Source organism: Pleurodeles waltl, chromosome 1_2 (genome assembly GCF_031143425.1).
Source record: "Pleurodeles waltl isolate 20211129_DDA chromosome 1_2, aPleWal1.hap1.20221129, whole genome shotgun sequence".
Taxonomy (NCBI): domain Eukaryota; kingdom Metazoa; phylum Chordata; class Amphibia; order Caudata; family Salamandridae; genus Pleurodeles; species Pleurodeles waltl.
This window is the reverse complement of record NC_090437.1, coordinates 957617664-957631198: the sequence shown is the minus strand read 5'-3', so window position 1 is coordinate 957631198 and position 13535 is coordinate 957617664. Positions and strand designations below refer to the sequence as shown.

The 13535-nt window shown below is 44.1% G+C and overlaps 1 protein-coding gene across 1 annotated transcript in view; it reads left to right on the top strand.

Moving 5' to 3' along the window:
- Positions 1–13535, top strand: part of PAICS (phosphoribosylaminoimidazole carboxylase and phosphoribosylaminoimidazolesuccinocarboxamide synthase) — a 408935-nt gene that overhangs the window by 71624 nt on the left and 323776 nt on the right. Inside the window, exon 3 of the mRNA XM_069205847.1 lies at positions 9404–9832. Coding sequence (XP_069061948.1) covers positions 9404–9832 — 429 coding nt within the window. The remainder of the gene's footprint in view (positions 1–9403; positions 9833–13535) is intronic.

The following is a 13535-nucleotide window of genomic DNA, read 5'->3' as shown; positions in this document are numbered from 1 at the left end:
CACTGAGTGGATAGCTTCCACTGGAGGACGTGGGCGGTTCCTGAAGTCCAGTGGAGTAGGTCAGGAATCTGACATTTTGGGGGTTTGAAATTCTGTATCTGGCCCTGGTAAATTTGTCACAACAACAATATGGGGGGTCATTATGACCCCGGCGGTCAGCAATAATGTGGCGGTAGTACCGCCATGAGGCTGGCGGTACTGCTACATTATGACATTGTCAGGTTCCGCCATTTTGGTGGTTTGAAATTCTGTATCTGGCCCTGGTAAATGTGTCACAACTACAATATGGGGGTCATTATGACCCCGGCGCTCGGCGATAATGTGGTAGTGGTACTGCCACAGGCTGGCGGTACTTACCGCCACATTATGACATTGGTGGGTTGGCTGAAGCCAACCCGCCAATGTACCACTCCGACCGCCATGGCTGTAGCAGCCGCCGGGCTGGAGATAACCATCTCCAGTCCAGCGGCCCCCATTGTGCCACCTGCGGGATTATGACCCCGCCTACCGCCAAGGTTTTCGTGGCATTCGTAACACTACAAAAACCATGGCGGTAGGCCCTATCAGTGACAGGGAATTCCTTCCCATTCACTGATAGGGGTCCCCCATCCCCCTACCTCTCCAAAGACCCTCCCACCCCCCCACCTCTCCAAATCCCCCCACCCCTACATCCATGCCCCCTTCACACACACACACGCATACACACTCATTCACACATACATACATGCATGCATACATCCAACCACACACACTTCCAAACATACACACAGACACACATTTTGATTTCAAACATACACACACTCACACTTCCTTATATGCACACATGCGATCAACACTCAACACACACCCGCATTCATGCACACATACATGCACCCACACACAACACAACCTCCCAGCCCCATCCCCTGTCGGAGACCCGACTTACCTGGATCCAGGGGTCTTCCAGCAGGAGACAGGACGGGGCGCTGCTACCGCCATCAGCGCCCGCCAACAGAACACCGCCAGGCCGTATTATTTCTCATAATATAGCTGGCGGCAGTCGACTGGCGTGGCGCGGCTTGTGGTAGCAGTGCCACTTTACCGCCATCCGCCAGGATGGCCACAGCCAGATTTCCGCCCTTCCTGTGGCAGAAATCTGGTTGTGGTCATAATTTGGCAGACGGCTGGTAGCCGTGGCGACGGTCTTTTGGCGGCTGTCGCCGCGGCAGTAGGCGGTTTTTACCACCAAACTTATAATGAGGGCCTGTATGTTTAGGATCATCACAAACATCCTCAGTCTGTATTGTTGTGTAGGTCCGACTACACCACCACCAGTGTAGTGTGTTGCAGGGCACAGATGGCATATAATGGTGCTGCAAGGTCCACCACCGATGACGGTATTTTTGGCGGTCAGAAAAGACTGTTACATTTCGAGGGACAATTGAGTAGCAGATAGTTGGCCGGCGCCCGAATCCATGTTGTGGACACATATGTTCACAACCATGGTGGTTCCATTTGACCTTTGTGTAGTTGCCAGCTGTGATGTGTACTGGGTGTAAGGTATTTCCAGTCAGAAATGCTTTGTTGCATGATGTTGTTGGCATGCATCTTGGATGTTGCTGTGGACACAGTGACTAATGTTCCAATGTATTGTCATGCATTGGTACCCTGGGAGAAGGATGCAACAACTTCCTGCCTACTGTCCATTGCCAAACCTGCAGACTATGGAGGAACATCATCCAGCGCTACCATCTGAATAGGCAAACAGTAGTGGATTTATGCTATGAGTTGGAGCCAGATCTTATGTCATCTAACAGTAATCCATATTGCATACCACACATTGTTCAAGTCATGTCAGTTTTGCACTTCCTGGCCACAAGGTCCTTCCAACATACAGTGGCCCTATCTGGTGGTATGTCCCAAACTGTGTTCAGTCTTTGTTGAGAGAATTCATCTCAGCATTGTTGAAACACATTGACAGCTATATCAGGTTCCCCCAGTGTGAGGATTTAGCCAGTGTGAAGGTTGACTTCTATGTTTTTTCCACATTATTCCACGTTATTAGCATTACTGAGGAATCCAACTACGCCAGGGGAAGTCCACTTCAATGAGGCTGATGGAGGAACACAGCGGGCAGTGGAGCGGGCCTTTAAACTCCTGAAGGCCACATTTCACTGTCTGGATAAAGCTGGCAGAGCTCTTCTTTACTCACCTGGGAAAGTGTGTCCGATCACTATGGCATGCTGCATGCTCCACAGCATCGCCCTATGGAGGAATATCCCATCCGTCCCAGAGGAGGGGGAGCTTGCAGACCCACCGGGTGAGAATCCTGAAATGGCAACTGAAGATGACAGTGGTGAATGGGAAGGAGCTGACTTGCGAGAATATCTCATCTACAGCTACTTCTCATTGAGTGTAAGTATGGAATGTGATGTCATGACTGTGACTGTATAATCAACTGTAGTTGTGAGAATGGGTGGAGTTTAGTGTTTTTGAAAATGTTAGGGAGCAGATACTCTGCAAAAATCAGCCAAAGGCGGATTGTTGAGATAGTTTCTGACACATCCCCACCTTGATGATGTTGCTTTTGTGTCAGATTTATTTCAATGTACTTTAGTTCCCTGCTATGTGACTTGTGCCATACGTATAGTTTCAACCCTATACTTCACGTGTTGTTCTTTGTACATCTTCATGTGGGCATTTCAGAGTTGAGACATTGGCAGGTATGAGGTGCTGTTCTGACATATTAACTGGACATGGATTGTTCCAGGTAATGTAGGTCACAATGTTTGGGTGTAGGAGACCTGTAGGAGACCTGTGCCAAGACAGCTTGCACAGTGTTTGGATGGAATTTTAGAAGTGCCCATTGGACTTGTTTTGTGTCTTGTGGTGGGCCTCATGCATCATGATTGTCATCATGTGGTCATACAATATGTAGTCCTAGGTCATGACCAAGTCAATTTGCAGCCAAATTGACTAAACACCATTTTTGTATGGCCTGTACATAGCTGTAGATGTGTTTCATCATTGTAGGCCACAGTGTCTGTGCCAAAACACTGACATATGTTTGTCATACCACCAGATGCATGAGCCTGTGATCAGAAACTGTTGTACTGCCATCTTTCTAAATCCTGGATTATGTGATGTTGGATTACTTTGGTGTGGTATGTGATAAGGCTCAAGCTTCAATGTTTGCATATTCTACAGGACAATGTTGGGCAAATCTCTTCCTTACGTGGTCTAGAGGTATGTACCTGTAAATATGTTAAGTTACTCAGTATAAGTCAATCATTTATGATTTCCATTAGTTCAGACATACTGACAGCCTATGTGCTGAACACTGTAATAACATTTTTAGTGTGAACGGACACTTGTTTGCGTGGGATGGTTGTAATCCTGAGCTGGAAACTGTGTACATGCAATGTATCTCATCTTGAACAATACCTTGGATCCTCATCGTATGGTTTACATGGTCTGACATATCTACATGGCTAAATTTGAAATCAAAATTAGCAGGCGGCGAGTCAGTGATGGGTGATTTTATTGTGAAGCTATGACTAACAGAAAATATACGTGACATGAATCAACAAAAAAAAAGAAATGTGAAGGGGTCAGTCATGGTGAATGAAATCATTTGAGTAGATGCCACACCATTGGGAGTCCAAAGTCCAGAGTACTCCTCCCATTTGAAATGGAAGGTAGTTCAGGATCAGTCTACAAAGTAAATGTGTAACACACAAAGTAGTACCTTAAGGAAGAGAGTTATTGCTGGCTGTGGTGGGTGTCTTGGCATCCGCACTTCCTGGATTCTTTGCTAGATGTCCCTGCTTGCCTAGGGAAAGAGCTAATACAGAGACAGGGGTGTCTGTGGCTGTTTGTTCCTCTGGCAGGGCCTCCCTTCCTGTGGCTGGCTTCAATGTCAATGGGCCTGCTGTTGATGAGACAAAGGAAGGGGAAGACTGGTTTTAAAAAGCCCTGCTAAGGGTTGTGTGTATGTCCCTGAACACCTTTGTTAGGGTGGCTATGTTGGAATTGTGTGCCTCCATCGTTTCATGCATGTCCCTGTGCAAGTCTCTCTGTAGCTGCTTGATTTCACGGAGTTCGGTCAACACCTTGCCCATCAAGCCTTGGGACTCCTGATAGACCCCCAATATGTGGCTGATGGTATTCTGGCCAAGAGCAGCCCCAGTGGCCTCACCCCTCTGGCCCACAGCATCCCTCCCACGCACCCTACCCACACAAGGCTGTGCCCTAGGGACAGGGTGCCCTCTCCAACTGGGTCTTGGAACATCAGTGTGTGAAGTGTTGAGCTTCAACTCAGAATTCAGTACTAGTGTGGCACAAGATGTTGGAAACTGTGCTAGTTACACAGGTTGGGGGGTGACTGGTTTCCTGTGAGGTAGAAGCCACGGGGCTGGGAGGTGTTGTTGTGGGCACAGTGAGACTCACTGTTGCTGTCTGACCAGGTTGCCCAGATGGGCCGGAACCTTCCTCCACGTCCACAAGTCCAGGAGTGATGTCGTCACTGAGGGCTCCATCCAGGGTGGAAGAGGTAGTCTGTTCTGTGGCCTCTGTGTGCCCAGCGACAGATTCACCTGTTGATGAAAAACATATATTGTTACTGGTTGAATTCTGACATCTACCTCCAAAGGTTTTGTGTTACAGTAAGCAGAAACCTTGGACAAAGTTAGATGTGGGTAATCCAATTGTGCCAAGTAAGCATTGTGTTGAGTGATTTGACATGACGTGTGAAGCATGCCAAACCAATTTGAATCAAGCAGCTGATGATAAGTGCAGATCAGTTGCACTTTGGAAGATGGCCTGAAAATGACATCTTACCACCAGTGCAGCCAACACAGTGGAGAGGCAATATATGGGTTTGGCCATTTGGAGGCCTAGTTGAGTGGGATGCATGCAGACCCAGGACTATGTGGTATATGTGACCAGTCATCATGTGCACAGTGCTGTGTCAATGTGTCTGCTGTCAGTACCAATCTGGTGATGCAGCTTGAGTCCTTAGGAATACTTGTTGTACACACTGGGTAAGGTGTCATTCCTGTCCTCAATAGTTTCATCTTGGGTTAGCAAATCAAAATGGAGATAGGTAGACAGACACATTTCTGAGTTGAGCATGATCTGTATCTTGGTCACTCCCAGGTGAGTAAACTTCAGTTAGCAAGCAAGGGTATTTGGACAAGTGAACACCGGGCTGGTGCTTGGAGTTACTGGCACAGTGCATCCTAGGAGTTGCAGTCAGATCACTGCGTCTACTACACATATTATGCAAATGGTATCCTCCCAGAAGAGTACACTTCATTTGAGAGTTCACAAACTGGGGTATTTGGACAAGTGGACACTGGGCTGGTGTTTTGATTTAGAGAAACAGGGCCTCCTGGGAGTTAATTAACTCTTTCTACCCCCAGCACTTGACAAGTGTTAGGTATTACATATCTGTATGCAGGCTGTATTTAGGTGTGACCATACATTTACATTTTGGGACATACCGTGAATCCTGGAATGTGTTTTTGGTGAGATGTACAGACACTTTTTGGACATATGGCATGTAATGGGCCTTGGTAGGTGTAATGTTGGATCCAATCATACACATTGCAGTGTTAAATCTCAGATACCCTGGGTATTGAATGTTGGTGAGGTACATGAACAAACCAGTGGCAAAAGCTGAGCTGTGACCATGCATGGCCTTGCATTTCTGTGACAGTTTTTTTTGTTGTAACTTACCTGACTCCATTTCCCCAGGTATTCCTGTCAAGCCGTCAGGATGCAGGATGGCCAACACCTTCTCCTCTCAGGAAAAGAGTCTTAATGGGGTACTGGTAGGACCACCACCAATCTTTTTGGCCTCCAGATGGTACCTGAAGACCAGGGAATGGACCTTGCACTTGAGGTCATTCCACCTCTTCCAAATGTCCTCCTTTGTGTGCATGGTGGAGCCTATGGCATTCACTCTATCTACTATCCTTTCCAACATTTCCATTTTCCAACTGAGAGGAGTGTGATGCACTTGGAATCCAAACAATTGTGGCTGTACTCTAATAATTTCATCCACCACGACTCTCAACTCATCCTCTGAAAATTGAGGGTTTTTAGCCTGTGACATCACTGAAAATAAAAGGGGGTGACAGTGACTAATTAAACAAGACAAGTGAATATGGGGAAAAAATAGACAATTGTGTGAAAGGTGTAAAATGGAATGGGGAAAAAGGGCTGCCATACGTCAAAAAAATATAAAAGAAATCATGTGTGGTCTTTCTTGCTGTGCTGCAGTGGAAATGCAAAGGATTTTGGTCTGTGGAGGGATGTGTTTTATAGTGTGTTTGCAGGTGTGCACGCTAGGCCAATATGTGTCGGCTGTGTTCTTTTTGAAATTCTTCTGATGTGCACTCGTCTGTTGCTGGACTCGGACCGTGGTGGTCGACCGCCATTGACTGATCACCGCAAGGAGACTGCCACAGAGACTGTGTGTTTGTGATAGGTTTGGTGGTTGGCTGCAGTGCTGACATCACTGGAGGTCAGACGGCCTAGATCCAAGATGCCGTGCCGTGCGTTGGCGGTCTGCCTTTTTTGCTTGGCAGACGGCAGTTATGCCTGTATGATTCGTAATACGGCAGTCTGGGGACGGGCAAAATGGGGTCTGGCAGTCCAACTGCCAAACTCATAATCAGGCCCTCATTCAGTGTCTGCTCCACTTAGATATCTCTCGTATCTTTACCAAATTAGACTCATGTAATGTTTTTTTTCCGAAAATCTAATGGTTTGCACCAATTAAAACTCAATCACTAATTACTGCAAGGGTGGTTTTAAATAATGAAATTAATGCAATTAACATGTAACATGTCGGCCTTAGACATAAAACCATATTTTAAAAGCAAGTGAGAGCACTGCGAAATGGTGGGAACTCTGCTCAGTTTCTACAAAATGTTTCACATAATATTTCAGTTGAATGTTAGTATCTGGGAGCTATTGTCTCTCAACTGCTTAGACAACAGAAGCTTTCCTGTTTCCATGAAGACACCGCAAGCTGATTGGATGCGCTGACTGAAGATACAGTTTCTGCCTAGCCCCTTTCCAAACTTCTCTTTCCAGCCCTTTGCTGACACTTCTCAACTTCATTTTGAGACCCTTTTATTTTCCATGCCTGAATCTATGCTGCTCTGAGACTCATCTGGGTTTTTTGAACCTCTCTTTATGGGAAATTCTGCTTAGATTTATATTTGAGATTCGATGCTAAAAGCTTCATGCTTTTACCACTCAATTTAGAGCTCTTTATGGGTTCTGATTGATGCATTTCTCTCATTGTCCATTATTAGAATATGGACTTTACCTGTATAGAATTCGCTTTATGAACATGCTCTGATGCTAATTACAAATATTGATTAATAAATTGACTGATTATTTCTGATGCTGAACAATAAAGAGTTACTTACTAAAAGATTTAAATAATACTTAGAAACTCACACCAATTCTAATCATTGCCTCCTAAAAGATCAAATTTGAAACTGTGATGCTTAGTTGATTTGATATAAAGCTCCTGGTTAATCTCATACCTGAAAAAGGTCTGTTGACCGGGCCCAGATGAGAAAGCAGGGACCTTTGTCTGGATGAGTTGATAAGAATAATACCATAAACCAAATATTTACTTAAAGGTCCTCTCTCCACCATTACCATAGAGATATTAGGCCTCTGATTTTGTCTTGTTTACGAAGTTTCACTGCACCACATGGATAAACTTGAACTTTCATGTCTCAGTAGAATAAAGTTTGGATGTGTTTCATGGACAGGGACTGTGACCTTCACAAGCTCTTCCAAACATAAATTGTATACACTCAAGGTTTCACTTAGCTGTAGCAGTAGAATCGCACATGAAGTAACAATATTTGTTCCATCACAGGTGGCGTTTGTGAGAGGCTCCATGTAGTAGAATTATGAGATTTTTTTTTAATGTATGCATTTGCAACTGTTTCACTCTACTTAGTTCAGTTTGTGATAACCTTCTACAACCGTAGGAAATGTATACAATCCTTTGTCCAGAACCCTATAAAAGTATGTTTTTTTCATGTAGAAAAGAGTCTTTTCTAACTGGCCCTTGTAGGTAATTTCATGCTGGATTTCTTTCCCATTTTAGACTTTGAAATTTGGTGACCTGAAGTTTACTGACTTCTTTGATTGACTTCTGAGCTTGCATTCTGATTTATCAGTAAAGGGTTCTTGACTATTAACACTGATTTAAATAAACCTTTAATGTTTAAGACTTCTCTGTCATTTTTAGGACCAAATGGATTCTATGTGCTAAATTGAACTTGTCATCTAGGAGGTTCTTATTTGAAGGCACCAAAATCCATAAAGGATTGACACCACTCCTAGTCCATCAGTCACACACAGGATAAGAGCTGTAGTGGAATATCAGTGGTACTATACCACCTCCGTGGCAAAATATTGCACTGGTATTGCCTCAATGATGTAAGCATTCGCAGTAGTTTTTATAACTTCTCATCACATTAAAATGGGCGTCTTCCACTTTTCTGCAGTAGGCAGCATTGAGATCAAGGCACACAGAGTGAGGTTTACCTCCTTTGAACAAGGGGAAATATCAAAGCCAGGGCCGCTCGTGCCTGGATTCAGCTTGGAACAGGGTTTCACCAGCAAGCCTCCAATGCAGAGATAGCAGCAAGTACTCCCTCCAGTTGTGATCGCTACCATGACCGCTATGGAAAGTTTACTGTTTCTCAATGCTTATGCAGGCTGAGAGGTCTTACTCTTTTACAGGAAGGCAAAAGTATCTGACAGCTTCCAAGTGGGATGCCTTCTCTGAAAACAGAAGCAGAAACATAGTGTTAGTTGGAGATGATAGGAAATGGTTGAAGAGCTAAGGGTATAAACAATGTAGCTGCAAAGATAAAATCATTTAAAGTATGTTAATTGTTACAGGACATGTGGGTTGACAAAAAGCTCACGTTGATGCTGCCCATGCTGTATCTTGCCACTGAGCACAGGGAGCTTGCACACCTGCTTGCTGTGCTGTATCCTTTCTGTATAGCAGGGGCGCTTGCATCTTCTTGTGGTGTTCTTGTTGTGTGTGCAAACCAAGCACTCCTGCTGCATATCGTTGACCAGTACTGTGCACACTAGACCCTCAATGCTGATGTCTGTCCTGTTCCTGCTTTCTGTTGCAGGATCTTTTGCACCAGTTTTACCTATCTAATACCTGTTTTATGTGTGTGTGCACTACTGCTGTCCATACTGTGGGAACTGGGTACCTCAGATCTCCACGCTGTACCTGAACTGTGTGTGAAGGCAGTTTGCGTTGCTACATTATTCACTATGAGGCAAGAGCGTAGATGATATACTGTTCATTGTGATGAAAGATCTGTATTTCTCTCCTTCACCCTCTTCTGCCCCCATTTAGGTAACTCAAGGCCTTTGCACGATTCTCCAAACAACCTAGGACTTGTTCCATCCATAGCAAGTGAAGGAGGAAAGCACTGGACTGAGGAAGAAGTGAGAGCCTTGGTGCATGTGTGGTCAGACAAAAATGTCCGGAGTCAGCTAGAAGAAACCGTGAGAAATAAGGGCATATTTGAACATATTGCTGCAGTACTTCAGGAACTCGGAGTTGACAGAGACTGGAAACAGTGCAGAACAAAGTACAAAAATCTCAAGCACGATTTCAAGATGGTAAAAAGAGCTCAGCTTTCGGGGCACACAAGCAAAACCATGACGTTTTTCAACGAACTGGAAAGCATCTTGGGACCAAAGATTTCAAGGCAATCTCATACAGAGGAAAGAGAAAGCTCTGCATCCTGTGGAAATGCAAGGTTACAGTCTGACTCCGGTGGTAAGAACTGATTTGGAATCATTATAACTTTGATGATGAGGACATAGTAAAATTGGTGGCATTTTATGGGGATGGTAGCAAGTGAAGGAATGTAAATCTACTTTTTGATGTAACTTGATTTTTGTGCTCAGTTGCAACACCTGCAGTTAGCCGAGGCACTCACAGATTCTGGGCTATGAGAATAACACATTGATGACCTTGAGAATGTGACATCATATTTAGAGAATCATTGTTAGAGCCCTTTCTATTGGGTGACGCATCCCTTATACAGGTCCTTACAGTTTGCCATAGTTGATTGCTTCACTGCAAAAGGGAATATTCACTGTTAATCTCCCATTAAGGTGTCTTGGTTATATCAACTTTAGTCTTTGAGTTAAAACACTAATTGATGCATTTTTCTCCCAGGGGTGTGGAATTTATTAAAATATCTACTTGTCCAGGGGACAGGTTGCTTCTCAAATCTACTTGTCCTGTAAAAAGATCTACTTGTCCCTTTGGTGCCATGTAGTGTGGCGACAAATTATGGCAGCAACCTCATTATGTAAGAGCTCTGATAATAGCCTCTCTGATTATGCCAGGGCTACTACCATAGTAGGGCTTGAATACTTGCAGTTTCAATCCCTACTGTAGCAATTTCCTTATTTTGCCACCTTTCTGCAGATCTGCATACTGGGGCTGGAGGAAGCAGTAAGCAATAGTTCCAGGGCTGGAATGCCTTTAAGTCTGCAAACCTACTAACCTGCATGCTTTAAAGATTTTCACCAGCTTCTCTCTAATATTTTCCCATAATAAGAAAGGTTGGACATTTACTCCTGACAATGGCAGAATTAGAACTTCTTCCAGGGTTGAGAAGAAAGTGGCTGGAGGGAAAATGAACTTGCAAATGCTCAATAGATTTTCACATGAGCAAATCTACACATCGTGTTTACCCATGCTCAAATACAGTTCACAAATATTTTATAGGGGTACGACATATACCATGGGTGCACTTTTGTGACTTTCGTTAAGAATTTGGGGCCACGTGTAGGTAGGTTCAGATTTGGGACCTGCAAACTGCGAGTCAGAGCGACTCGCAATTTGCGAGTCGCAAATCCGAATGTAGGATGGTGTCCCTGGCAGCATCTGTGATTCGCAAGGGCTTCGCAAATGCCCACCTCATGAATAATCATGAGGTGTGTCGCAATTTGCGACCCCCTTGCGAATGGCGGCCCTCACAGGGATGGTGGCCTGCTGGAGACAGCAGACCACCTTGTTTGTGACTGCTTTTCAATAAAGCATTTTTTTTTGTTTTTTGTAATGCAGCCCGTTTTCCTTAAAGGAAAACGAGATGCATTACAAAAACGAAAAATGAAACGTTTTTGTTTCATTTTTTCCGAGCAGGCAGTGGTCCGCAGCTTGCTCTGAAAATTTTTTTACAGTGACATTCACAATGGGGAAGGGGTCCCATAGGGACCCCTTCCCTTTTGTGAAAGTGTTAGCACCCCTTTGAAATGGGTGCAAACTGCGATTGGTTTGCGCCCGCATTCGCGGTCACAAAACAATCCTACATTGCACTGCGAATCGCAATTAGGAAGGGAACACCCCTTCCTAATTGTGAGTCACAAACCTGTTTTGTGATTCGGTAAGCAGGTTACTGAATCACAAAACTGGGTTTGTGCATCGCAATGTGCTTTTTGCACGCCGCAAACAGCGAAAGTCTCTGTTTGCGACATGCAAAAAGCTATCTACATGTGGGTCTTGGTCCCTAATTAGGTCTGGTGTTAACAAAGACATTTTGTTTTTATTAAACTTCTATTTCTCTCTCTTTCAGCTGGCTTTACTGTGAGTGATCGCATTCTGCTCTTCCACAAGGAGCATATTGGCACACAAAGTAGTTTTGTTCAGTGTCAGGAACTACAGTGGCAATCAGTGACGTAACGAAACTGGAGGGTGCCCCTTTCCAAAGAACATGGAGGAACCCCCTCTCCAGACTCACTCAGGGCAGGTGCTGTGCTGAAGGGGCCCCCTGGAGGGCAGCTGCGGGGCCTTTGTTATGCCACTGGTGGCAACGTGTGCTTTTAGAGTTCAAAAACGTTTTATTTTTTTTTGGCCAGTGTTTGTTACAATGTTGAGGGCCTGGTAGCTCCCACAACAATAAAGTGTTACAAAAGCCATGTCAAAACAAGACACGCATTGATTAAACTAAAAGACTTATAAAAATATGTCAGATCAGTTGGCTTTGTCAGTGTTTGTTTATTTTCATGCTTCCCATAATCGTGTTGAAAATGGTTACACTGATTTTCCATTAGAAATATTTTTGGGAAATACTAGCATGCGTCAACACATTTTACTAAATGACACTTCATTTGCATCTAATCAGAGAGCATTCTGGGAGCATTATACTTAGCCTAATAGCCTAACCTTTTCAAACATGTTTATACACGTTTTTTTTTTGTACTGGAACCAACGTCAGTAGTGAAGTGTGGCCTTAAAACATTTATTTACAGCACTCACCCTAATAATGAAGCCTTTCAAATAATGAACCATAAATACAAGTTCGAACAGCTTTATCTTTCAGAAACACATTACCTCAAATGCAGAGAGTTCCACTCCCTATAAACAGGCAGCCAAAGGGTTTGTACTGCAGAGGGTTGGGCCTACTTGTCCCAAGGACAAAGTAAACATTTTAATTTTTTATTTCATATAAACTTTACCACATAATTATCGCGTGCAAATTTCCTTAATTCAGATCTCCAAGTATTTTGCCACCTGGGATAGAAAAGATTGCAACACAAAATGTGTGGTATTTTTGCGGTGGGCATAAAACATACCTGTCACAAAAAAAACTAAATCTGTGACTTGGAAAAGGTGGAAGAGTTTCCAGCAGCACTGCGCCTCGTAACAGGAGGGTGTCTTTTTCCAGTTTTCAAATTTCAATTTGAAAGCTCTACTGTTTTTCGCATCTGACAGCCTGCTTTCCAACGGTGCATAGGACAGGTGAGCTGTGGGGAAGGATACGGGAGACACAGGGATGGGAGCAAAGGAATGACGGGCCTGCATAGACAAGGGAAGCAGGAAACATGGGGAGGGAGCACACAAAAAGCATCTGGGGCTAGGAGGGCCAGTGGAGACACGGGGATGTAGAAGGGCACCAGAGTGGATCAGAGGTGGAATGGTGCAGCAGGGAGAGGACCAAAGATGGAGCAGAACCAGAGGAGACAGGCTGCTGCAATGGACTTTTGCTCACCCTCTTTTTATTGGGCCAGTAGCAGCACAGAGCTGATAAAAGGAGGGTCTGTCTCATTATCTAAAAGCTAAATTGATATTTATTTTTTAGTGGACTTTTGAAAATAATACGGCATTTTTTACAAAAGTGCCGGCTTCACAATGTTTGCAAATTTGAAAATTGTGATCCTATGGGGTGTGTTAGAATTACAGTAGACCTCACCGTTATAGAAATGGAGATGCTCTCACATTGAGATTCCTGTCTGCAATCTTGCCGATAATGGTGAAGTTATTTATTCAGAGGATATCTTTGTAGAGATAACTAGTGAGAGTGATAAATATCTGTTAATTTAAAAGTAAAAAGGCATTTCAGTCCTCGTTTCATTAACTGCACAGATGGTCCAAAAGTTTGTGGAAATATCATCCTTGCGTACCACAACATATTAAGCATGACTTACAAAGGGGGCAGATTATACTTATGTGGCAAAATATACAAGGA